The sequence below is a fragment of the Micropterus dolomieu genome, linkage group LG01 (genome assembly GCF_021292245.1).
Source record: "Micropterus dolomieu isolate WLL.071019.BEF.003 ecotype Adirondacks linkage group LG01, ASM2129224v1, whole genome shotgun sequence".
In the NCBI taxonomy this organism is placed as follows: domain Eukaryota; kingdom Metazoa; phylum Chordata; class Actinopteri; order Centrarchiformes; family Centrarchidae; genus Micropterus; species Micropterus dolomieu.
In genome coordinates, this window is record NC_060150.1 from 27223496 (window position 1) to 27247696 (window position 24201).

At 40.1% G+C, this 24201-nt stretch overlaps 2 protein-coding genes and 1 non-coding gene across 5 annotated transcripts in view; 1 reads left to right on the forward strand and 2 right to left on the reverse strand.

The window, feature by feature from the left end:
* Positions 1 to 20253, reverse strand: part of LOC123979295 (partitioning defective 3 homolog) — a 387436-nt gene extending 367183 nt beyond the window's left edge. The window contains exon 1 of the mRNA XM_046063165.1: positions 19865 to 20253. Coding sequence (XP_045919121.1) covers positions 19865 to 19984 — 120 coding nt within the window. The 5' untranslated portion in view covers positions 19985 to 20253. The remainder of the gene's footprint in view (positions 1 to 19864) is intronic.
* LOC123979218 (WD repeat-containing protein 37-like) overlaps positions 1 to 24201 on the reverse strand; it is a 1096407-nt gene that overhangs the window by 231718 nt on the left and 840488 nt on the right. The window lies entirely within an intron of this gene.
* trnaw-cca lies at positions 21499 to 21570 on the forward strand. The gene has a single exon. It is a non-coding gene; the product is annotated as a tRNA-Trp (tRNA).

Below are 24201 nucleotides of genomic sequence, written 5' to 3' on the forward strand. Positions count from 1 at the left end.
GTATTTGATATTATCTGATCATTTTTAACAGTAATATTCTGTCTGAAATAAATTAACTGTTTCATAGTAGCCTATTTCAGTTTTGTGCAAAAGGAATTAAAGGCCTGTCCCAAATATAGGCAGGGTCAATTCAGTGATTTTAGTAAATAAAAGCCCGGGCTATTAATCAAAGTTTTACAGTATGTTAGCATTGAGTTAACCGGCAAATTATCTGTTTTTTTGTTTTTTTATGTATCGATATGATGAGCTGGAATATCAATACAGTATCATGGCACAAAGTACAAAAATATATTGCTGTATCGATTTTTTGGCACACCCTTAGTTCTCATCATTACATTTGAAATGTTTAATCAGAAAATGAGTGTGAATTGGTGGGTGTGAATATCTTGAAAGCATTTTGAAAGCTTGCGCACGCAATCACCTATCGATAGTTGGACTTTTTGACTGTGACTGTGTGACTGCTGTGAATATAAAAAGACGGAAGTATGTAAGACAGAAAGGATGATAGCTAGAGAGGTTGAGAAGAAGAAAACAAGAGAATGAATCAGGAAATAGAGAAGAATACTAACAGGAGGGAGGGTGTAAAAGGAGGATAGAAGGAAAGAAAGAGGTGGAGATAAAAGAGGGAAGACAACAAGAGAAGGTGAAGAGAAGGGAAGGAGGTTGAAACAGAATAAAAATGTTGAGAGAATGCACCGGAGGCTATGCTGCAAGGTTAAATCTAATGAGCACAGAGTTTATCGACGAGTGAATTCGGGACACAATTACGGCAGGGAGAGTAGACATTTTTACACATATACACGCACACATGCATACACACACACACACACACACACACACACACACACACACACACACACATCCATTCTAGGTTATTTCAGGACCTGATGATGCTTGAAACAAGACTGTAACGTAAAGCAACCTCAATGCATCTCATTCCCTTTGGCTGTGTATGAACACAGGGTGTTGCTACGCTGAAAATAGGGTCGATTCAAACCAGCTACAAGTGTGAAGAACATGGACACTTCCAGAAGAACCATGATTTTTTACTTTGATAGAACCATTCTCCATGGTGACATCAGTGTTGTAACTGCACTGCTATTTTACTCCATATTCAGCTTGTTTCATTTATGCCCATATTCTTTCTATGACCTGGAACAAAGACACTTCTGTCCGACCCACAACATTGCAACACAATAAACAAATGCAACAGGCGCGCCAGTGAGGGCACCCGCTAGCCAGTGAGCCAACATTGCTGAGGTTTAGTCTGAGATACAAGGTGAAGTGGCATTGTTTCTCTGCCTAAAACCCCCCCTTGCTGCTCCATCACCCTGCCTCCCCCCGCTACTTTCACTATGGCTGCTCTCATTAAAGGCAGTGAGTGATGGAGGAGAGCCGCATCACTCTCTCTTTAGGACCACCAGAGTGGAAGGCTTGGTGAGAGGAGAGCCATTGGAGAGGGAAAATGTTCTTGTTTCGCCCTGACGTCAGGGTCCATGTGCATCTCCTGGTGGGGGTGGAGAGGGTGGGGTGGAAATTGTAGTAAGAAGAGGTGCAAACCCAATGTCCACAATACTTGATCCAGATACTTTACAGCAGGATTGATTCCAGGCCAATGCAGGAACCATTTGGAGAACCTGTTTTGGTTTTAAATGATAATTTGCTTTTCATGATATTTTATTCAGCTTTTTTCCTGAACTCTCTGGAAAGCAAGACCCTGTGGCACAATCTATCAGAAGACTGTGTATACAAGTCAAGGTGAAGGTGTTTCAACAAGTGGTTACTTTAAATTTGAAGACACTGGTTTCTGAAACTAAGCTGATGATTGCACAGAATTGATGCTGTATTGCTACAGCCTACGGGGATTCTTAGCCACTCTGACTGCCACAAAGATCAGTGTGTGGTGAAAGCATATGTGCTCCTTGACTACAAACTTGAGCTTAGAAGAAAGCATATTTTGCGTGGCTTTGGCACGTAATGAATGCCTAGGAAAGACCTGAAATTTGGCCCTGGATCAACTAAGCTCTGAAGGGGCAGGTTGGAGTTTTTCTTAGGAACACTGAGGGCAACAGACTGAACAAAGATGATGAAAGTTTAAGTGCCTTGGGCCACTCTGTCATTTGTAAAGGGGAGGGTTGCTGGGAAATGTGTTTGGTTGACAGACAGAGGGTTGGAAGCTGACAGTAAGAAACCGGCTCAACCAGATCATTCACCTAAACAGCTCATACATGGAAACACACATATAAACACACAGACACACGCACACATAAACCCACACACTCTCTCCAGGAAGACATTAACACATGTCGAAACAAAAACAAACATTAATTGTAAGGAAGTTGCAGTGTCTGACACATCTACTGTACATGTGGAAGATGATTACATAGCCTTGCTTTGTAAAGTATTCAAATTCATTAGTACACAAGTAGATGTACACAAAGAGTGCTCCACTGTTTTTCATTTAGGTTACATCTTAGGCCAATCTTGAATGCTATTGAAGTAAAAAGTTTCAAATACAACCAATACTGGTCAAGAAAAAGGCCCTTTATGCTTACAATAAAGTTGACTGTTTTCAAGTGTTACAACAATACCCAGTAGGCCTAAACCACTTTCCTTATTGTAAACAGAGCCAAATGCACAGAAAACAAACACACTGTCCTGAAGCAGCACTCTTCTACCCCGTCGGTACAAAATATATTCCATCTGGTGTACTGTGAAATTGGAATTTGAATCTAATGCAGGAGGTGCATAATCATTCCTTCATCCAAGCATAATCATTCCTTCATTCAAGGCTGCAGCTATCATTTGGTCGCAATCTTGGAGATGTGAGGATCTGTTTGCAGGAAGCAGATGCTATTTGCAGGCTGGCTCCTACCCTTAGGCATTACTGATCACTAATCATAGGGTGTGAGATTTAGAGTTGGCCTGTCAGTGGCAACTCAGCATCCTTACAGCCTCAGAAAACAGACGAGTAGAAACCCATCTGTTATCAGTGTACTGTAACTCTTGCCCTAGCGGAAGCCGGAAAACCGAATCATGATTCCTCATTCCTCTTCAGCCTCTCAGTCAGTTAGGCTTCAGCCTGCCTAAATTGTCTCTCAGTTGTTCCATGGGACAGGAAATGATAGTACACATTGAGCAGGCTGACTTTCACTTTTCAATGTTGTTATAAGACATAGAATTCTAAGCCTATGAGTCATTGTCACGCAGAAACATCCTCAAACAAGTAGCAAGGTTTTTAAATGCTGAAAGAAGTGTTTGAGATTTCTCCGATTGCAGCACTAATGGAAAAAATACGTTTCAATGAATTCTTACCAAAAAGAAAGGTCAGGACAAACTGATCTCACATTGAAATGGTTCCCATGTCTTCCAGCCACACTTCCTTAGTCTGTACTGAATGACCCCATTTCATGGTCCAAGCAACAACTAATCATACTGCAACATGTTCTGTGACCAGAAAAAATTTCTGGGCAGGAAATTACTCTGCACAGTTAAACCAGAAATTTTACATATTCATCAGTGACATTCACCCCGCAAAATCTCTATGTTGGCCATCAAAACCAGATGAATTTAGGACTCATTTGCAGAAACAGGGTGTCATACATAAGTTGAAAATGAAAATGTGAATAGTAATCCAGTGCCCATGAGCCCACAGCTTACTGCTTTGGGATGATCTCGTAGCTGGTGCATCTTTTCAAACACCAACCTGCTATCTGCTGCACTAGGACTGAACACCAGTACCTTATTTTTATCAGCCTATTTACACTGAATGCACAAAGACAGGGGAATGCCAGTGATAATATATTTTTTAGGATATAAACGAGTCAAGATAATTGGATTCTTTAAATGAATTTGCCCAAAGGGAGAAGAAGCAGATGTACTTGATGTTCTGAGATGTTTGTATGGTTGCCTGCTTTATTCTGTCAAACATTGGTAGAGTATAAAACCAACATGCAACAACACCATCAATCAAACAATCATTATTAAGCTGCCAGAGAACCGCAGACTGCAGTCAGATATGAATCTTTCTAGTGGAGCCATTTCTTTGTGTGATGTGGCTCTCCTTAGGTGTCCATGAGACAAACAACAAACTATTCATCTTGGTATTGCTCCTCTGGGCACATGTCAATTTAATCAAAGGCATCTCAGTAAACATGAAGAAAAGACTGAGTCATCTCTGAATAATTCTCAAGAAGAACTTGGTAGCCTTGGGCTGCAATCGCATAATTGTCCTTGGTGAGGAATAATGAAGAGCTAATTCAGTTACTCAGAAGGCCATGCACAATGAAGCTACAGCCAAGGTCAATACTATGTATTACAGTTATAACACACGGGACAAAACCAGAGAATTAGCAGATTGCCGTCCAAAACTCTTTAGTCTGTAGCAGGGGGTCCAAAGTCAAGTCAACAGCAATCTCATTCATACATGATAGGGCTGCTGAATGGGAACACACCAGAAAGAGTCCATTTTAGGCCTTAAGTCACAGTGGTAATAATACCATTCTAAAAGATCATTTATCAGAGTTAAGCCACACTGAACTCCCGACAACTTCAGTATATTTCCACAACAGAAGCTCTTGAGTCAGTGCCCTGAGAAGAGTGAATTCCCAGCAAGGCAAGTTCTAACTTTGATTTTAAATACTTTAAGCTCCAGAGCACAAAACCTGCCAAAACCTTTTCCCTTGCATTCATTAACTTCACAAAGAGAAGAATTTTATTTAGTATACTAGCAAACTTTTCCTTTCACTCTGTTCATACTGCGCTGTTTGATTCAAAATAAATCTGTCCAAATGACTGCAATATCCAAGAGTCCCGCCAATGTCTAAGCCCTTCTAACATCAAGGATTTATTTTCCTCCTGTAGCCCTGAGCATGCCATTTCTATTTCACAGCTCTGTCTGGATATTTGAGAGGATATCTTTGTGGGCAGATGTTTGGAAAATCCCACATAAACAGATTCATATAAACAGCATTTATCTCAATGTATGAGATATTTTTCAATTAATTTCTATGAGGAATGGCACAAAAGCACACACATTTTCGATACTGCAATCCCAGCTGAACGTCAGTGTGATATCCTATATCAGACACTGATGGACGATTGTTTTTCAGAAAAACAGGTTTGTTTCAGATGTATTAGCAGTTGCAGTTTGCAGTGTATGCAAAGCAATACAAGGTAAAGGAAGATCATATATCACAGGGGGGAGAGATTATTTCGTTATTTGGAAGGAAATGAAAAAGTGCCCACAGCTTGACTGAATAAAAATGATTAAATATGACAACATAATACATTCCAGACCAGTAGGGAACGGTTCATGAGAACAATTACGGCTGATCAATACATGTGTGATTCAAAAGACCCTAGTTACCTCGTTTTGGCAAGAGGCTTTTTTGAGTAAGTTAAAATGCATCCAGGGAACTGCTGAATCAACAGCATGAAAAATTAAGCTCATGCTGATAATGAATACTGAATACTGGATGAATAATAAATGCTGAAAAGTCCTCAAGCCAAACCCAGTTTAAAGTTAAAATTGGGGTTGAAAAACAGAATATCGGAATTAGATATTCTACTTCCTTTACTTACATTTTTAAGTCTCATCACATTGACGGCTTTATTAAAAAGGCATCAGGTTATGATGTAGCCAAGTCATTGTTAAGGTCAGATCACTAGTTAGTATTTTAGTATACTATTAGTATAATAGTAGTTAATATATATATTGTTATCCTCACGCTAAATTCATCAAGTCCAACCCAGTTTGATAAATTATGTTGTATGTGGTTCTCGTTTCGCGTAACATGAAGACTTCGTAGCCTCTCTTCAGGTAGGACTCTCATACTGGAACACTTGGCCTTGTAAAAAGAGAAACTGACAGGATAAAGTTGCTAACCTGCCTGTCAGCTCACACAGATCCGTTTCAGTGGATTTACCATAAAGGCTTTAATACGTGTGCACTCCAAATGTAGGCGCAGCTAGCCTAATCGCCTTCTCTCAAACGAGTGACAGAAACAGACCGTTAACATTACCGTAGTTACCTCAAAAGAAAAGTGGTTGTCTCGAGTCGGATGCCAGTGTGTGAGCATGCGAGCTTACAGCAGTGCGAAGCAGCGCCCACAAAACACAACGTTAGAAGTCTGAAATGTTATTATGATATTAATATTTTATTATATTAATATTTTCGGTTCATTTTGAAAAAATGCCAGAGCAAATTAGACTGTGGCTGGCCGCCATGATCTCATTAATTAATGAGAAACACTGGTTAAATGGTGTTTGATAAAAGATTAGTGTAGCTACACGACCATGTTTATTTACTTTGTCCATCAAAAGAAAAGACTTTGTGTGTGTGTTGTGCTCCAGGTTTGAAAGACCCAGAGTGCATTAGTGGGATCAAAAGCCAATGACAGACAAAGCCACAGGACCACTTTGATGTTATGTATGAATCTTTTTCCAAATCTTACATGGCCCAATCAAGTCAGTCTAATTCTTCCAAACAATAATAAAACTCCATCTAAATCAATGAGCAATTCATTCATCATTCTAATTGTACTTTCCCACCCAGCATGTCCAAAGACTGTTATTCCGCCAGAGGGTAACTGCTCAAGCTCCGTTTTTACAAACATCTGCCCTGCTTAAGTGTTCTTGAGCAAGTTTAAAGTTTAAGTTTTAAGTTTAAACTCTAGCACCACACACAGCCAAGGTAGCAGACAGATAGGGGAACTTGTTTCTCACAGTCTACGAAAGTGTATTTTGCCTCACAGTTACTGTATGTCAGGTTATAAACCACAATAAGAAGAGGATTCAAGAAGACAAATTACCTAACTTACATGAGACCCTTTTTGACTTTTCTCCTGAGGACCAGAAGGGAGTCACCAGACAAATACCAGTGTTAAAGACTTTAAAGAAAAGTTAAAGAAAAGCAACAGAGTACTTAACAGTAACCTGAATCTTGAGCATGGCAAAGGCGATTTAGTTAGCTAAAGCTAGGCTAATACATTTTGATATGTTAATAATTAAATAAATTACTGTGTGTAGTGTGACTGAGGTCGCTCACAGTATACAAATAATTATCACCCAACTGTATATCTGTAAGCTCAAAGCAGCATTTTAGCATCTGTAGCTCATTAGCAGTAACGGGCAGCTAGTTTACAGCAAAAGAAAGTGAGCAGTTAGCTGGCTAGCTAGTGAAGAAAGTCGACTCCTAGCCAGCTAAGCTAATTTTTCACAGCAGTTAGTGGAGAAAACAGAGTTGAAAGGAGAATCAATGAGAGAGTGAGAGATTTACATTTGTCAGTTGGCCAGAAACACAGCTCCAAGGGGAAGCTAATGTTGGTCCATTTAAGTTATTCTGGACAACTTATTTTTGCTAACATGCTAGCCATAGCAACTTTATGAATAATATGTCACTGCTATTTGTCTGTCAGCTCATTTAGAAGTTGTGTTGTACCCTTGTGGCCAAAAGGTGAAACAATTATATAACTACAGCCTACAGGTTAACAGCTTAACAGTAACACTATGAAGGGTTGCATTCCATTTAGGTGTAGGCTACTAGTTCTATGGGCCTGAAATTGCGCTGGCTCACTGTCATGACTTAGTGATACAATGTGAAATGGAACAGACTCATCGTTAAAGTTATTAGTTCCACCTGTGCTTTCCTTGTTATGAAAAGTCAAAATGTTTGCCATTAAAAGGTTTGATGCAGCTTTGTAACCATAAGCTTTTGGACTGACTTTCAGATGTTAAAAGGTTTTTTTTATATTTGTCAACTTTTAAATCTGTTCATAATGTTAAATTTAAGGTTATTTACATCCATTATGCTTTACGTGTATTGTGTACCTTTTTTCAACGTGTCACTATTTGGACATAAAGCCACTGTATGTGAATTAAATTAGCAGGCCTATTTAAGATTATGCAAGCAAGGAGTACAAAGCAGCGACAAATAAATATCCTGCATTGTAATAGGATCTGCAACATCTGCAACTCCTCATCCATACATGATGTGAAAATAACCTTGCATAAGAAATGTAATATATAAGAAATTCCCTGTGACAATCATTCGGAGGTCTTGTTCTTAATTCTTTGACAAACACTCGTACTTGTGCTTTAATAAGTGAGCCCTCTGTAACTGCAATCATGCAACGCTATTGGCAAAACAGTGTATCACACCCAAGAGGGCCTGGCGTGGCCTGCATGTCAAAACACCGCAAACCACATAGTTGGCCTTTGCTACAACTTGCTCACAGCTGGATCCAGCTGGAGGCAGGAATTGTCATCTTACTGAGAAAGGAGTGAAACAACTCAAGGCACTTCAGAAGGCTACTGTACTGGAATATGTTTTGAACTGGTCTTATCAAAAATCACTGCATTGACCATATAATAATACAACAATGCACACTGACAATAGAAATTGTATGGATTAGTAAAGCAAATTTATACAGCTCTACACACATAGCTGCTTGGTTGGTAAAGGGTTACTTAGGTATTTTTCCACCGGGACCCTATTTTCCCATGTTTTTGTGTCTACGTGACAAATTGGGACGGCATTTTTTAAAAATTGGTCAGGTATTTAGTCACTGACTGTCTCAGATTGTTATTGTGTGACAACATTATGGAAAGGACCTTACTTTTTTAAAGAGTAACATCCTTTTTGTTCAACCAGCAACCGCTATATCGATCTGTTCAAGGCCACCAAACAATAATGGTCTTCCACTGCCTCTATCGGTTTGTATGTGTTATTATGTGACTTTGGTGTTTTTGTTTTACTGTGTTATTGTGTTTCAAAGGGTTAAAAACCAAACCAAAGTCACTCAATAAAACCTTACTGTTCAAAATTAAAGTCCCAAATCTCTGTAGGGATCCTTTCCATAATGTTTTCTGATACTTAATAATAATCTGAGCCTCTCAGTAGCAAAAAAAACAAGCACTTTAGTGGACGTACTTTGACAGTGTGGATAGGGATGAAACGGTATGAAAATTTTATATCACGATTATAGTGAGCAAAATTATCACGGTTATCAGTATTTCAGTGTGCATTTTCAAGATTTTATATTTGATAGGTAATACAATGACCCCGTGGACAATTACATGAAAACAAATAAGTTTTAGAAGACAGTGATAGTAACTGCAGTGAGCCCAACAACTGACGTAAATACAGAGGACTCTGTAGCATTTTTAGATATGCTGGTTGGTTGACTAAACTGCGTAACGTGTTATCATGTGCAGTGGACGAATAGACTCTGCCGACACACGACGCACACAGCAACAGAACAACGTGTAGCGTTTTTACAAGAGTAGTGACACTGAGAGCTTCAGTTTACACGCTGTTAGCAAGTCAGAGAGATAAAGCAAAGCTAAAAGTTACTCACCCTGCGTTCACTATAAGGTAATTTTCTTCAATCAAGTTTCCCTCAGCACTCTCATAAAAACTAAAATACTAAAATTAAATATAATAATAATAAAAAGATCTCTGCAGAGTTGTCTTCCACCGTGTTGTCATTGACCCAAACAAACCCATGTTGCATTCTGCACGTGTGCCTGCTTCTGGGAGACGCTGGACAGTGTTTGCTGTGAGATTATAATAGCGCAGTTACCCATACCCGGCTATCATGGTAATTAAAATGTGTACGGTAATAATAACCGTCAGGAATTTTACCATGGTTTACCATTAAACCGGTAATCGTTTCATCTCCAGTGCGCAATTGCCGCAAGGGCTACGTTGCGGCCCTGTTTTGTTTGCTGCCGACTGCAGTGCGCTTGCTCAATTCTGGACCAATTTTAAAAAGTATTGTCCCCATTAGTAAAAGCGTCCAGGTTTAAATTTACCCTTTAAAAGAGATCAGACTTCCTTGGCTCTGTGGTAAGCTTTACATTTCAGTCCATTCTGTCAGCCAGTGAAACAGCTAGCCAGCATATCAATCCTTGTCTTACAGCTCTGAAATAAAAGTAGATTGTAGTTTTAGATTTTGCAAACAGGTAAGCTGCTCTGAGGGCAGAAAAAATCTGGTTGGTTGTGTTAGATCTTTATATGCATTTCATATGCATATATGCAAATTATGAGAGGAAGACACTAAGATCATGAAGTCTATCTCTCTCTCAAATTCATTATATATTAATATTTTCCAAACCACTGACGTTTGCCAGTCAACAATGCTATGTTTCCTTGGTTGCACCCACTGAAGTTTAAGTGAATCAGTTTAATTATTTCTGCCTCCAGAGCAGCTCTGCCTCGAAGAAATGGTTGTATAAATATAACAGGAATCTATAAAAGCTGGGGGAAAGTTTCTCCTCTTCAGAGGGCCAGATTTGGGAGCTTCTCCTGAATAAAAGTGGAGCTACAACAGCCTATTCCATTACTGAATTGAAAATAAATGCCTGTGTGTATTTTAAGAGCAGAGAAACAGGGCCTCCATGTTAAGACCTGCAAAGTGTAGACAGTGGAAGCTGTAAAAACAGCCTTTAAGAATGTGTTGGGAAGGTTAAAAAAGCTTTTCCATCTTAGCAGCAATAGCGAACATAATGTTGGCCCTTTCTGCTTGAAATATACTTCAGCTTCTACTACAGCTTGTCACCTTGGTCAAATCTTTCCATTTAAAAGAAATCCAAATATCCATCGTCAACCGCTTATCCTGTGTGCAGGGTCGCGGGGGGGGCTGGAGCCTATCCCAGCTGGCATCGGGCAAAAGGCAGGGTACACCCTGGACAGGTCGCCAGTCCATCGCAGGGCCACACATAGACAGAAAACCACTCACACCTAAGGACAATTTAGAGACACCAATTCACCTAGCCTGCATGTCTTTGGATGGTGGGAGGAAGCCGGAGCACCCAGAGAGAGTTGTCCATGCGGACAACATTCAAACTCCACACAGAAAGGCTGGGGCAACCGGGGTTTGAACACACAACCTTCTTGCGGTGAGGCAACAGTGCTAACCGCTGCACCACCGTGCCACCCTAGAAAGCCAAATATGGGTTATGTAATTCATCATTCTCATCAACTGCAGCAGTTGAACAATGTTCTAATCTTTTCTTTGATGAAGACATATTGGCACTGCACACACATCAGAATATGGAGAGGGTGTTTTGACAGTACTGGTAGATTTATATTTTCTCAACTCTCTACCAACAGGCAACAGTCCTGCAACAACTTGCCTGGCATAAGATGGAATAGACAAAATCATCTTCTTGAATGCAGCATTTGATAAAAAATGTAAAAAAAAAAATAAATAAAACATGGGGTAAAAGAAACTATAATGAGCAGTGTCTCTAAAACCATAAACTGCAGGAAGGTTTTGTTTAACAAAAGATTACCACTTATTCTGCCATGTTTTACTGTGTTTCTGTTGGCTGTGGTGAAAGAAATTCCCAAACGTTGCCTATCAGCTACCAGTCAAGTCAACAGAAGGACCGTAATTCTAATCTTACCCAAAGCAAACCCATTATCTTCTGCTGACTAATTGGTGATAACAAACAGGAGTGTTAGGGGTGAATAGGAATGCAGTGAGAAAGATGGGAAACACAACATTACAGCTGACTGAGACCTTATGGCGCAATGGTCGTGCATCTAACTCCAGATCAGAAGGTTACGTGTTCAAATTATGTTAGTGTCAACATCCACAGCCTTTCCTTTTGTCAGGGCATCAATAAGCCATTTTACCTTACTATAACTTCCCTTCCACTGTGGAGATAACAAAGATAAGAACACTCCTGTCAAGACCTTTTTGCACAATGGTCGCATGTCTGACTCCAGATCAGAAGATTGCACAAGATTAATCTATCCCCTGGCTCTTCCACTCTGCTTGTCGAAGTGTCCTTGGGCAAGATACTGTGTGGATGTTAATTTCTGTTTCTGATGAGGAGCGGAACTCTTAGCCTCTGCCATCAGTGTATGATTATGTGTGAATGGGTGAATGTGACATAGTGTAAAAGCGCGTTGAGTGGTTGGAAGACATGAAAAGCTTCAGACAAGTACACATGGTCTTAGTCATTTGCCATATGTGATAGGATTGATTCAGGATGTTGCAGATGTTGATTCTTTCATATGACTCAAACCAGTGAGTCAGTTAATCGGAAGGTTTAAATGCTCATGCTACCAGATAATCTGAGCCAACCATCAGTCCAACTTTCCCTTTATCACTACTATCTTTGAGGTCAAATATTTCAGGAGCTCTAAAGAGAAACCTTACAACGCAAGTGCACGGCTTGCAAGTTATGCAAGATCAAGTGCAGTGCTTTGCTTCTATTGTCTTGCTTCTAACGGTTCAGGCTAATAATTAGCTGGATTATCTGAACCAGTGGGTTAAGATAACAAAACGGAGTCCCCACCATCACAAGGCTGTGGCTGGGATAGGAAAACACAAGCTAGCAACTGTCAAGAGCTCATGTCAGCCTGGTCAAATTGAGCTGAATGGAGCTACGTTATCTCTGAATGCCTCTCACTGTATGCCTACATAGAAAACATGTGCACGCATACACACCCACAAAGTCAGCATGTGCTTCTCTGTGTCAAGACCGGCTAAATCTGTAAATGATTTGACAAGAAGAGGGATTTCTGTTATTTTGCTCCAAGGGCGGTGGATAAACACAGCAAACCAGAAAAGAATCATCACTATCAACTGCTAAAACCACATCAGCAGTGACAACAGAAACTGACCCTGAATGCACCAACACAGAATATATTTAGCCAGGAAACAAGTCACGCAATGGCTTGGCCTGGCTATGGCATACTCAGAGGTTGGCATGCGGCCTGCTTGCATTGCTGTGTTTAGCAGCTACTGCCAGAAATTCTCCCAGCTTTGTCTGTAACACTCAAGCTGAATGCTTTCAATTCACTGGATTCTTCAGGAGCAATGACTATCAGGTAAAACTGCTAATTTTCAGCTTTGATTTAAGGGAATTTGTATCTTTTAACAGGTGAACAGATGGAAATGTAGAGTTACAAATCCTTCGCAGTCTGAGACAGATATGTATATACTCTGGGATGGTAGAAATGTGTCCAACAGTAGAGATTATTCCTTAGTGTCAGCATTATATTCAGGGCAGGCTATGTAGCAAATCAGGGCTCGATTCTGATGTGATCTCATGAATCCAGAGGCTTCAGATGGTAACATGATTGAGAACAAAGCTGATGGCACTAAGATTATATCACCCACCCCCATAAGACAATTGATATGTTCCCTGTTGATGCTCTGTTGAGCCTGTACTCCAGCCAGCATCCCGTCCTGCTTGTTTTGGGGTTGTTGCCAGGTAAAGTAAATGGCATTTACAGTCAAAAACATCCCAGTGTTTGTCCATAGAAAACACCCTGGTTTCTTTTTCTGCTTTACTATCCACGAGGCCTGTACTGTTCATGCAATATTGAAACACTTTCAAACACCCTTAAAACTGAAAGCCACCACTTTAACCTCATATAAACTGTCAAGCACAACAAAAAATGCATCACTGTCCAGCTACCTATACCTATTCTTTACAATGAAGTCGTTCTTTAAGATTACTCTTCCAAATTTAGGACTAGCATTTAACTACTAGTCTGCTTCTCCATTTACTTTCACAACTATATACTACAATAAACATGCTGTTACCAGCCTCCCTGTGAAATTACAGGCTACTTTGCACTGTTACAATCTGGTTTTCTGCAAACACTTTCCCAATTTAACATGTTAGTTGTGAAAGCAAGATAACTCAAAAGATTGAGTAAATCACTGTCTTGGATCTCAGCAGATGGTGAAGGAGCGCAGTGCAGTCCAGGGATACTGAACATCTTTTCTGGATTCTTTGGGCAAACTTCAACTCGTGACTTTTGGAACAGCGGGTGTGTGATGTTTTACTCAAAGATCGGCAGGCAACAATTCCCCTGGAAGGAGTTAGCACGGAAGCGAAGACACTGCTCAGTCAGCTGGAAGACTACACTGTGTCAACCAGCTAGGGAAGAAGGGAAGAAAGAAAAGAGAGATCAAGATACAAGAACAAAGGAAAAACAAAGGATAGGGAAAAGGAGAATACAACAAGAGGAAGGTGGCTATTGAGTCCACATTTGTTCCCTGCTGTTGAACAATAGACTTACTCCTACTCAGTTACCATCAATCACATTGCATCCCATCATCCTATAGGGTCTATACAGCAAAGCCTTGTACGGTCCACTCACATTAATATCCCCCAATTATCTTCCACTACCGTAAAATCCCACTGAACAGCTCCTCTGTATTATGTAAGCAGTGAGCCGCTGAGTGTAGTGAGCTAATGAGCACTAACAACCCTTTCAGCGCCACTTCCTACTTTCTCTTTTGCGGTACTGTTTCTGTACAGCTGCACTGGCTGTTAAATCCTCACCTGACAATAGATGAGGATTAAAAAATCACGTTGTACTTTTAGTAGAGGCTGATGAGTCCCAGAACAGCTGTATGAAGTTTACAACATAAAAAGTTGAAATGTTCTAAATACCCAAATTGCCAGTCCCTTCTTTGAAAATGCCTAGGCATAAACAAATATCTCTAACATATGCTTTGCAGGGTGTTGTCTTTCATTTTACCTGCAAATCAACATCAATTTGCTGCTTCAAACATTATGTCACAAACAGTTGCTAACGTGTCCAACTTTGACCTGCAGCAGGAAAGTGGCTATCCCGCATTCTACGACATTGCTAAAGGGAGCAACTTTCCCTAAGAAAAAGCATATTTCTCTATTATTATTCCCCAACACTATTTAAGGTTAAGGTTAAGGTTACTCCTAATTTGAAATGCACTGTCAGCCACTTTAAGTAGGGGAATTCAGCTTGATAACCTTTCAAGGAAGGTTAAAATGAAGGGCAACTGAACTTGGTTGAAGATACTCAAAGACTTCGGTTCTCTCGCATTTTAGCCTTCATTGGATAACTATGACCTTGATGACTGAGAACCTTCACAGACATAATTAATGGTGTTTTTTGTGGAGGGCCTGTAGTTTGGAGCAGTGCAGAGGAGTGGTATGGAGACAATAACAGTGATGGAGCCTAAATATTTCTCAAAAAAGTGTTCCCAGTCATGCCATGGAAGAGTTATTTTAGCTATTTTAAGTGCTAATCAGGACAGACCATAGAGCACTGCACCACTAATTTCACCAAATCAAAGGAATTCAAGTGTTACCTTATCTTAATTTAACAGTTAGTTTGATTATTTCCACATTGGGCACAGTCACTGTTAAGTCAACCTTTTATCATTTTGTGATTTAAGTCATATGCGTCTGTATGGGCTATAGAAATAGGTAATATGCTGTTGATATACTGTAATGAAATGAATGAAAGAGGAGGTAATATGTGGAAATATGGGACTATGTTTTGCTTAACCATGTTGTTCCCTAAGGTTACTCTGCATCTGTGTATTTCAAAAACTTGACTTTGTTATGACATGTCTCCAAGGCTGAATTTGTGGAATTTTGGGAAGAAAAATGGCAATTATGTGCTTTAAGGCTTTAGCCTACATTTAGGTTGAGTAGCTGTGGGAAAGTATGAGACAAATAGGATCTAAGGATGCAGCTCTTGGAAGAGTTAGAGCCACAAATTAGGGATCCAGTGACTGAATGTTTGAGTATTCTTCTGTTTTATCTGTCGGACGGTGATCCAGATGTGAGTGAAAGCAGACTGTAAGAGGATGGGTAAAGACATGAACCTCCCAATCACGTCTACGTGGTGTTTTGTATGCCAACGGGACAGCCCACAAAATAACATCTTCATATTGCTCTTGCTTACGTGACTAAAACTGTGGTAAATACTCAGCTATTACTTGACTGGCCAAGTGCTAAAAACAATATTCTTGGGAACAGAAAGGCAGGATGAGAAGCTTAATCCTTCATGACTGTGCATACTGGAGAGCAGATTGACTCTGAAGTTAATGGTGCTTGAGTGGGTGACTGATGCATACTTCCTTGTCTCACTGAGACTGTGACAAATGCATCAAGAGTCCCCAGGGAACATCAGGTACACTGCTCTCAGCCAAATCAACAGAGCTAATTCAGAGAGGCGAATAAGTCTGATTTCATAGATCACTGAGGCAACTAAGAGCAAAGGCTGTAAGAGCACACTTCACAGAATTGCTATGGCAATACATGTGGCAAATATCTTTGCAACCCAGGATGGTTCATGAATAATAAAGGGGTATATAAAGACATTGGAGTCAGGCAGAAGGTAGGTGGAGGCAAGATCGGTTTTAAGTATAGAGGAGGAAGGAAGAGCAGAGTAGTGTGAAGTAGTTGTTGAAGAGATGAGATTTTTGCACGAGCCAGTGCTCATAGATATAAAACACTAGTTGTGATATTACGTCAAAACAATGAGATAACCGTCGGCCTGGGTATTGTTTGCAATCGCCACCTATGGGCAGCAACTATGGTTGTCAGCTGTGCAGCACCTAAGACCAGGGAGGATACCAGGCATCACTTTCCGCAGGCAGTAAAGACTAGATGAAAGATGTATTATTTTGTATTTCCACACATGCATTTTTGCTTTTATTTGATAGAGGCAGGTGATGAAATGCATCAACGGTTACTGGCTGGAATCGAACTACTGTTGCGAACAGGGAGATTTATGTTTTACATATGTGTCAACTAAAACTACAAAGGCTTCGTGGACTATTGGTAACCTTACTGTTAGCTACCAAGTAATGGACCAGCTGAGATCTAAGTCAAAGTTATTGCTGATTGCTAGCACTGATCTGTTAGCCAAGCAGTAGCATAGTAACTGTTGTTTTAATATAAGCTACTTTAACTTAGAGCTCAAAGGTAACGTTTAGTAACATTAACGATATAACAAGGTTATTAATATTACCCTAACATTTGACCTCTAAGTAGCTGATTCCGCGCCAATCCAGTGTAATATTAAAGTAAACATACAACCTGTAAACAACAAGGTGAAATGCTCGTCTTGCACTTCATTATGAGAAGCTGCCTAGGCCAAAATTGCATCCATACTTGCTTGCACATACATACATACTGTCATTTGTAAGTATGAATGTATCCGCAAGGTGAGTACACACATACTCACCCTCACATATATACATACTTAAACTCTAACCTAACCTAAATAAATACTCACCTTGCGGATACATACATACTTACAAATGACAGTATGTATGTATGTGCATGATAGTATATATGTATGTGCAAGCGAGTATATATGTATGTGCAAGGGAGTATGTATGTATGTGCATGCAAAGTATTCAATTTTGGCCTAGGCGGCTTCTCATACTTCACTCCTGAATTCTATTTCATATTATCGCAAGACAAATCCAGCCCAGATGAAGCCCAGGCAAATCAACACAACAGCAGTGTTAGCCACATGGACAGCAACACGGAACACTAACCACAAAATCAGCCAACATATTGTCCGAGGGGTTGCACCACAGATATATCTCTATGGATCGCACTTTCTCTCTTGTGTTTGGAATTGGAATTGCCTGCCAATGTAGGCCTTCATACAGAATATATTTAGGTTTTCTACATATAAACTATAGTTGAATGTAGTATATTCCATTCAGAATACCAAAGACAGTTTTTACATATTGAGTTCAGGCAATATTGAAAAAATAAAGTTTTCTGTGATAAAAATGCAGAATTTTGAGATTATCTTCATGGCTGATTTGTTTTTTTTGGTTCATTGTAGACATTCACAGTTGTCTTATTTTTATTACTTGGAATTTAAAATAGTATTGGTAAAAAAAAACCCACAAGGAATATGAAGACAACATAAGCCTCTTTCATCATTGATTCCAATTTCCAAAGTTTAAAACTGGAGGTAAGATGGCTGCCAAATGGTCCCAACACAGAATGGCAAGTCATTATAACATGTCACACCTAGTGTTTTTTATATGGGAGTGCTTCTCATAGCAGCTTGTCTCAATCAAACTCTGGTGTTGATTTAAACAACCGGAGCAGGTCTCATTAAAAAGTCAGTGGAACAAAGTGGCCATCTTTTTTTCCCTGTGGTCCTGTCCAAATGACCCACACTACATGTATAAAAGCGAGCTTATAGAGCACTTTAGGCTGTGCCTTTGGATCTTCGTAGAATGAGTGTTTTCTTTTTGACAATGTTGATATTCTAGCATGCCGACCATATCCCACCAGCAGTAACTACACTTCTGTGTACCACTTCATTTGAAACACTCAGTTCAGTTCAGTTCAGTTGCAGAATGGTCCTTAGCGATCTGTGGTTTAGGAATTGTGGCATATGCCTGTTTCAATTTCCTTTGTTTCTTCCTGCTATAGCTGGATCAGCCCAGCTGACTGCTATCTTGGATGAAGCAGGTTTGATTTATGTACTTTTTTATGGCAAAAGAGACCACTTAGGTTTTCAGCATTCAAATACATAATGCATCATACAGTATCTGCCATGAGATGTAATTTTATATAACATCATCAAGTACGCTTGTGATTTTTGTTATATAAAATCCAACATTTGTACTTTAAAATTAAGGCCTAAAGCACTACCCTGTTGCTGTCAGCTGCAGGAATATTATAAAACTCAAATGACCTATATGTGATTATATCTTCCTGTAGTCCAAAGGTCTTTGCTGGCCTGTGATACGGTAGTTAGTGTTGACCCAGAGCCAAGTGTTCTCCAGAGGGGAAGTCTACACTTCTACATTTACAGTACCACTGCATGGATCAATAAACTAGTCGCCTCTATTCTGCTGAACTATGGAAAACCATCAAGCACTGGTAAATAGAGGAGTGAATGCGTGTGGGCATGTGTGTGTGCTTGCTAGCATGTATCTAAGAAGGAAGTGCTCATCCAGAATGAGTGTTAATGTTGTCCTACTTCGTCACTGTTTGCCTTCAGTGGCAAAAACTACAACTGATTCACAACAGTTGATATTCACCTTTTCCAGGAAGTTGTCATGGAGCTGAGTGAACAGGTGTGAAACACTACATCTCTAAGTCTGTTGCCATCACTATACTCTTCCTCTGATTTTTTCTGAAACCTGTCTAAAGGTTAAAGTTCTCTCTAAAAAAAGAAGAAGAAGAGACGTTTTCCAAACATGGAAATAAGTTAATAACTTAATAAAAACCAGCGTGGGTTCATCAAGGTATTCCAAGCCCTTTAAGAGGAACTGCAACATTAACGTCACTCCGATGGTAATACCACCCACAAAGAGGGGAAAGTGTTGTTCCTAACAGTACTGAACTTTAATACATTCATTAGTCATTTAATGGGCTTTAAAGCACAGCCACTAGAAACCCACAAAGGCAAAAACAATCAGTGTCCTAGTCAGGCCTCATTCATATTTGGCGCAGAGGTTTCACACATGAATGCATGCGTTGCCTCATTCAATGATGAACTTGGATGAACTTAAAAATGATTTTGTCAGCATGTAATGGCAAACGGCTTATATAAGTGGCCTAGCCAGTTTACTAAGTTGTAATATATATTGTACTTTTTTTTTCTTGTTGCACAAACGTCTTTTGTTGACAGGTACACAGCTGGGGTTATTTTGTTTCTATTTCATCCTCGTTGCTCCATACACTCATTGGGTAGACTCCCAGTGTTTCCCTAAACTTTTTCACAGACAAACTGAGACAAACAGATACACAAGAGAGCAGAAAACCCATTTGTCTCACGTTTGTTTAGATTAGGCTACTTGTGGATTCCTTTGAAATAAAAATGAAAAGTTTCCTCTTTCAGTGAGCATACTCTCCCACTCTTCCTCCACGAGGGGCCCCTGGGGGTCCTCGCTGATTCTTAGGGCAGCCACTGGCTCTCTTCAACTCCTCGGTCCCTCTTTCTCAGCCCGTGAAAAGCGCCATGTTGAGGCTCCGGGGTGGGTGTAGTGTACTGCTCAGCGCACCACACGGAGCGAAACGTTACAGAAGCACACCCGGGCAGGGCTGTGTTGGGGAGGGTGGGGGTGCTTACCTTTGCAATCGCCTTCTTATATCTCATGGCCGCTTGTTCGATAAGGTTGTGGACTTCTATACTCCCATCTCCACACGGAACGACCACCCGGGTCCTCCCGAAACACACCGTCACTTTCATTTCTCCTCTGCCGCGTTAATTCCAACGAGGAAAAAGCCGCGTCAAAACGGCAATAACCATCCCAGGCGTGCGAACGTTCAAAACTAAATCCCCAGTTGTTGCGAAGAAGTGGAAGTGAAGTTGTCTTTGTGTCCTGCGCCCTCGGAGGACAAGAAAGAAGCCCAGCATTGGATCCAGCGGCAGGGCTGGGTGGCGTCCTCCCTGTGCCGTGTTGACTCACTTACAGAAACTTCCCAACAGAAAGCCTCTCCGGCGAGAGCGCACAACTGGAGTGCGCCCACATGTTAGAGCAGGCACCAAGAATGTTTCCAACACCATCCAACACAATGCAGGTTGTTCCTGAGAGCGAACCCTTACAAACTCACTTTACGTGTCGTTGCTTTCCTGTCATAATAAGTTGCGTAACACTTGTGTTTTCATGTTCTTCACTAGTATGGTGTAATGAAAATCTTATCAAATTGATTTGGGTTGATGTCATATCTTATGCAATGAAATGATGGTCATTGTGAAGGGAAATAATATACTATAAACCACATTTTTGTTTTCAGTATTATCAGTGGCTATAATCTAGATTACAGAACTAGGGGTTCCTTTGGTCCCTTAAAATCATGGGGCTAGGGCTAGATTAGCTTGCAAGAGGGTCGCTGGTCCAAAGTGAGCTGTGGGGCACTGTCAGTCCCTCACACACTCATTTTGCCTACCAGTCCCAGACACCAACTAGTATCCCTGCACTGGAGCTCTGGTCCTGCTCAGGTGTGCTGTATGACAGTAAGTCTGGGAAACCCTGATCCAGGCTCAGGTTAAGTACTGCAGGTCTATTGCAGCAAGGATTTAACATATTACCACACTTGGATTTGATGTATCTGTGACTGCCTGGATGATTTAGAGACTGGTACATATAAACAGATACTGAATTCCAAATTGGATGCATGAGTCAGACTGAGGGAGTTGGACTCAGCAGCAGAATGAGTTGTGACAGCACTTGTGTTCTCAAAGGGAGCTGCTGAGTTTACATCAAAGTCTAAACTGAATTTGACAGACCCGCACTTATGCCACTGATAGATAAGCATATATTAATGCTACATATATAAGTAAATTATTGAACTGAAGTGCAAAATTAGAAATTGGCCTGCGGCTGGATCTACGATTTGACCCAATTTACCGATAAAAGCTGCAACCTTTCTATGGAGCTTCACTCACTCCCTGCAGCTCTTATTCTTTATGATCTAATGTAGTCCAAATGAGTGAGCATGTACATGTGAACAAGATGGACAACCCATTTTCCAAACTGTACCATCTCATTGCAAGATATAAAGGTTAAAGCACTACTCAAATATTTTCCCCGAATACTCTCAGTTCTGTTTGTGTCTTGCTCTGATGGAATTTGATCATACAAGTATAACCTAAAAGATCACTCTTACAGAGCCATATTATTCTTTTTCTTTAGGCAGCATTAATCTGGGGCAGAGTTGCATGGGTGCATGCATTTTATGGAATGTACTGTAACATCTATAGACCTTGTGGCGCAATGGTAGCGCGTCTGACTCCAGATCAGAAGGTTGCGTGTTCAAATCACGTCAGGGTCAAGGTACTTGTAATGAATTTCAGACAACTCCTTTGACTGATAGCATTATGTCAGATTCCACTTCAGTTTTAACAGTCTTACACAATTAATGCCCCCCCATCGGTAACAGAAGAGAAACACTTCAAAAAAAAGTGAACTAAGTACCGTTTGATTTGATGACCTTAAGGAACATTTCTTTACCTTCGCATTGCTGACATAACTAAGTCTCAGCTGCATCCATAATTATGAGATCCAAGTGCATATTAAGTGAAAACCCATATCTGAAATTACTCAAACATGGATACCAGTTTACATAAAGCCCCACTGTGATTTATTTGCCATCATGTCTGTCAACTGTTTTTCTTTATATTTGAAAGAAGATGAAATGGTCTAATTTCAGCACATCACTTCAGTGTTTGTGACAACATCCATGAGCATGTCAATGCTTCCCTAAGGAAACCAGATCAGTTATTTAGCCCAAAATTGCTATACATTATTAAGTCCCAAGCCTGAATTATAGTTCGTCCACTGCACATCAGGAATGCAGGGAGGAGGAGTGAGACAGCGGTGGAAATGTGTGGTTGTGTGTGGTACACTAAATTTAGGGAGAAGTGCAATTACAGATAAAGTTAAGGGTGAAGCCTAGGGTCGATTCTTTCATTGCCACTGTTTTGTTTACATGTGGGTTAATTATAACTAGATCAACAAGGTAAATACAGACTTATGAGCTGTGAAACGTCCTTTACTGTGTGTGTGTGTGTGTGTGTGTGTAGCTGACAGCAAGGTGTTGCATCCATGGCAGACATGCTACAACATGGTCCCCAGAGTGGAGGGGGTCATTCCTGACGCATCCCTCTGTCATCTCAGAGCTACCTCACCAACAGAGAATTAAACATTCAAAAACACACACTGCCTCTATATAGATTAATTAATACACGTGTCATCTACTACATCCTTCCTCTACCTTCACCACAGCCTTCTAACACCATCTTTCTTTATACCTCTATCAAAGGCATTTTGAACCTTTGAGTGAAACATATTGTTGGTGACTTTGTGGGAAAGATATCCGTTACAAGTTAACCTGAACCTTCACTTTAAATTTGTATCATGCTCACAGAGGATGCCCGACAGCGACAATGAGGATAAGGAATCATGATTTAGTGTCACTTGTCTCTTTCCCCATTTATATCTTGCATGTGGTGCAAGAACTGGCACGTCAAAGATATAAGACAGAGCATCAGGTACAATGAATATAAGGGATGACAAATTTAGCAGTAGTGAAACAGGGCTTAGAAGACTGCTGAGATATCTAGTCATCATTACAACCTAAAAATTAGTATTTAATCATTTATTGAGAGCAGGTTTTCTTGTCACATGCATTAAAAGGTATTTAGTTTGATTGCCAGATGTTTTGCTTGGCTAATCTTGTGGTGCAAAGGTAGACTGTCCTGACTCCTGATTATTACCTTGCAGAACTCCAATAAAGCCACATCTGCAATATGAAGTATCTGTGCTCGTAATCAAGACTGTGGGAGGGAGATGAGTGAGAGCTGAAATCTATGTTTTCTAGGTACTTAAATTTATCATTTCATCTTTGCGTAATTCTTGCCCAATTCTTCACCAGACATCTTCACGTAAGTCTGCATATGAAGATATTGTCCAATTGCCCCATTTTCAGATACATGTCAAAACATTTTCCCAAATATTGGGACCAATTTTCCTGATGAAACCTGTCAGCAGTTAATACAACAGCCTCTTTACTTTATAATAAACCATTAATAGCTCAAGGCAGTATAACCCAACAATCTTACCCAAACTCTGACTAATGCACCAAAACAATAAACATGGAGTAAGACTTTAAGCTATTAAGCCTTAAAAACAAGCACCATGATCTGTTTTATGGCTTTTATTGTGTCATGTTGTAACTGGTGGATCCCTAAAACTATTAATAGTAAATAACTAGCTACGTTTTGCATGATTTAAACATGTGCAGTTATGGTTCACATTCTCTCCTTTACGGGCCAACAGTTTGTCCTTCAACCTGTAGCCTACATTAAGCTTCACTGCTGCACCATACAGTTTTTCTAAAAGCTTCTTAAAGGCTCCATCTGCAGGCTCTTAAAAGAATTACACCTGTTTTTTGTCTTCTCTCCAGGAATCTTCTTTTAATTGCAGTGTTTCTGGGGATTGGGCCAAGTGTACGCTGTAAACACTGAGAATGGTGTTAGCACAGACTTAACACTCTGATATCACGGATTTGCAAATGCTGCCAGTTTCTGTTTTGCATACACTTTGTCTTGCAATGTTTGGATCTCTGTGTAATTACACTTGACTCTTCAAGTAAATCTACATGTTGCAAAATAAAGACAAGGTTAACTTGAAAATGCTACAATTCAACAGCCAGTTTATTGGCTATTATACTGTAGTAAAGGTGATGGTATGAAGCTGTTACTCTTGGCTGGTTGTCTGTCAATATTGTTTTCACTTAGACCATAGGTAATGTTAGTGGCACTTATCTCACAGGGGTTATCAATTTCATACATTTACAGGTTTTAATACCCAGAAATCCTGTGAAATGAGACTTTGGTCAGCAACATGTTTTTTTTTTGGTGGATTGAGGCTGGTATGTACAGAAGCGCATTGCATTCACCAA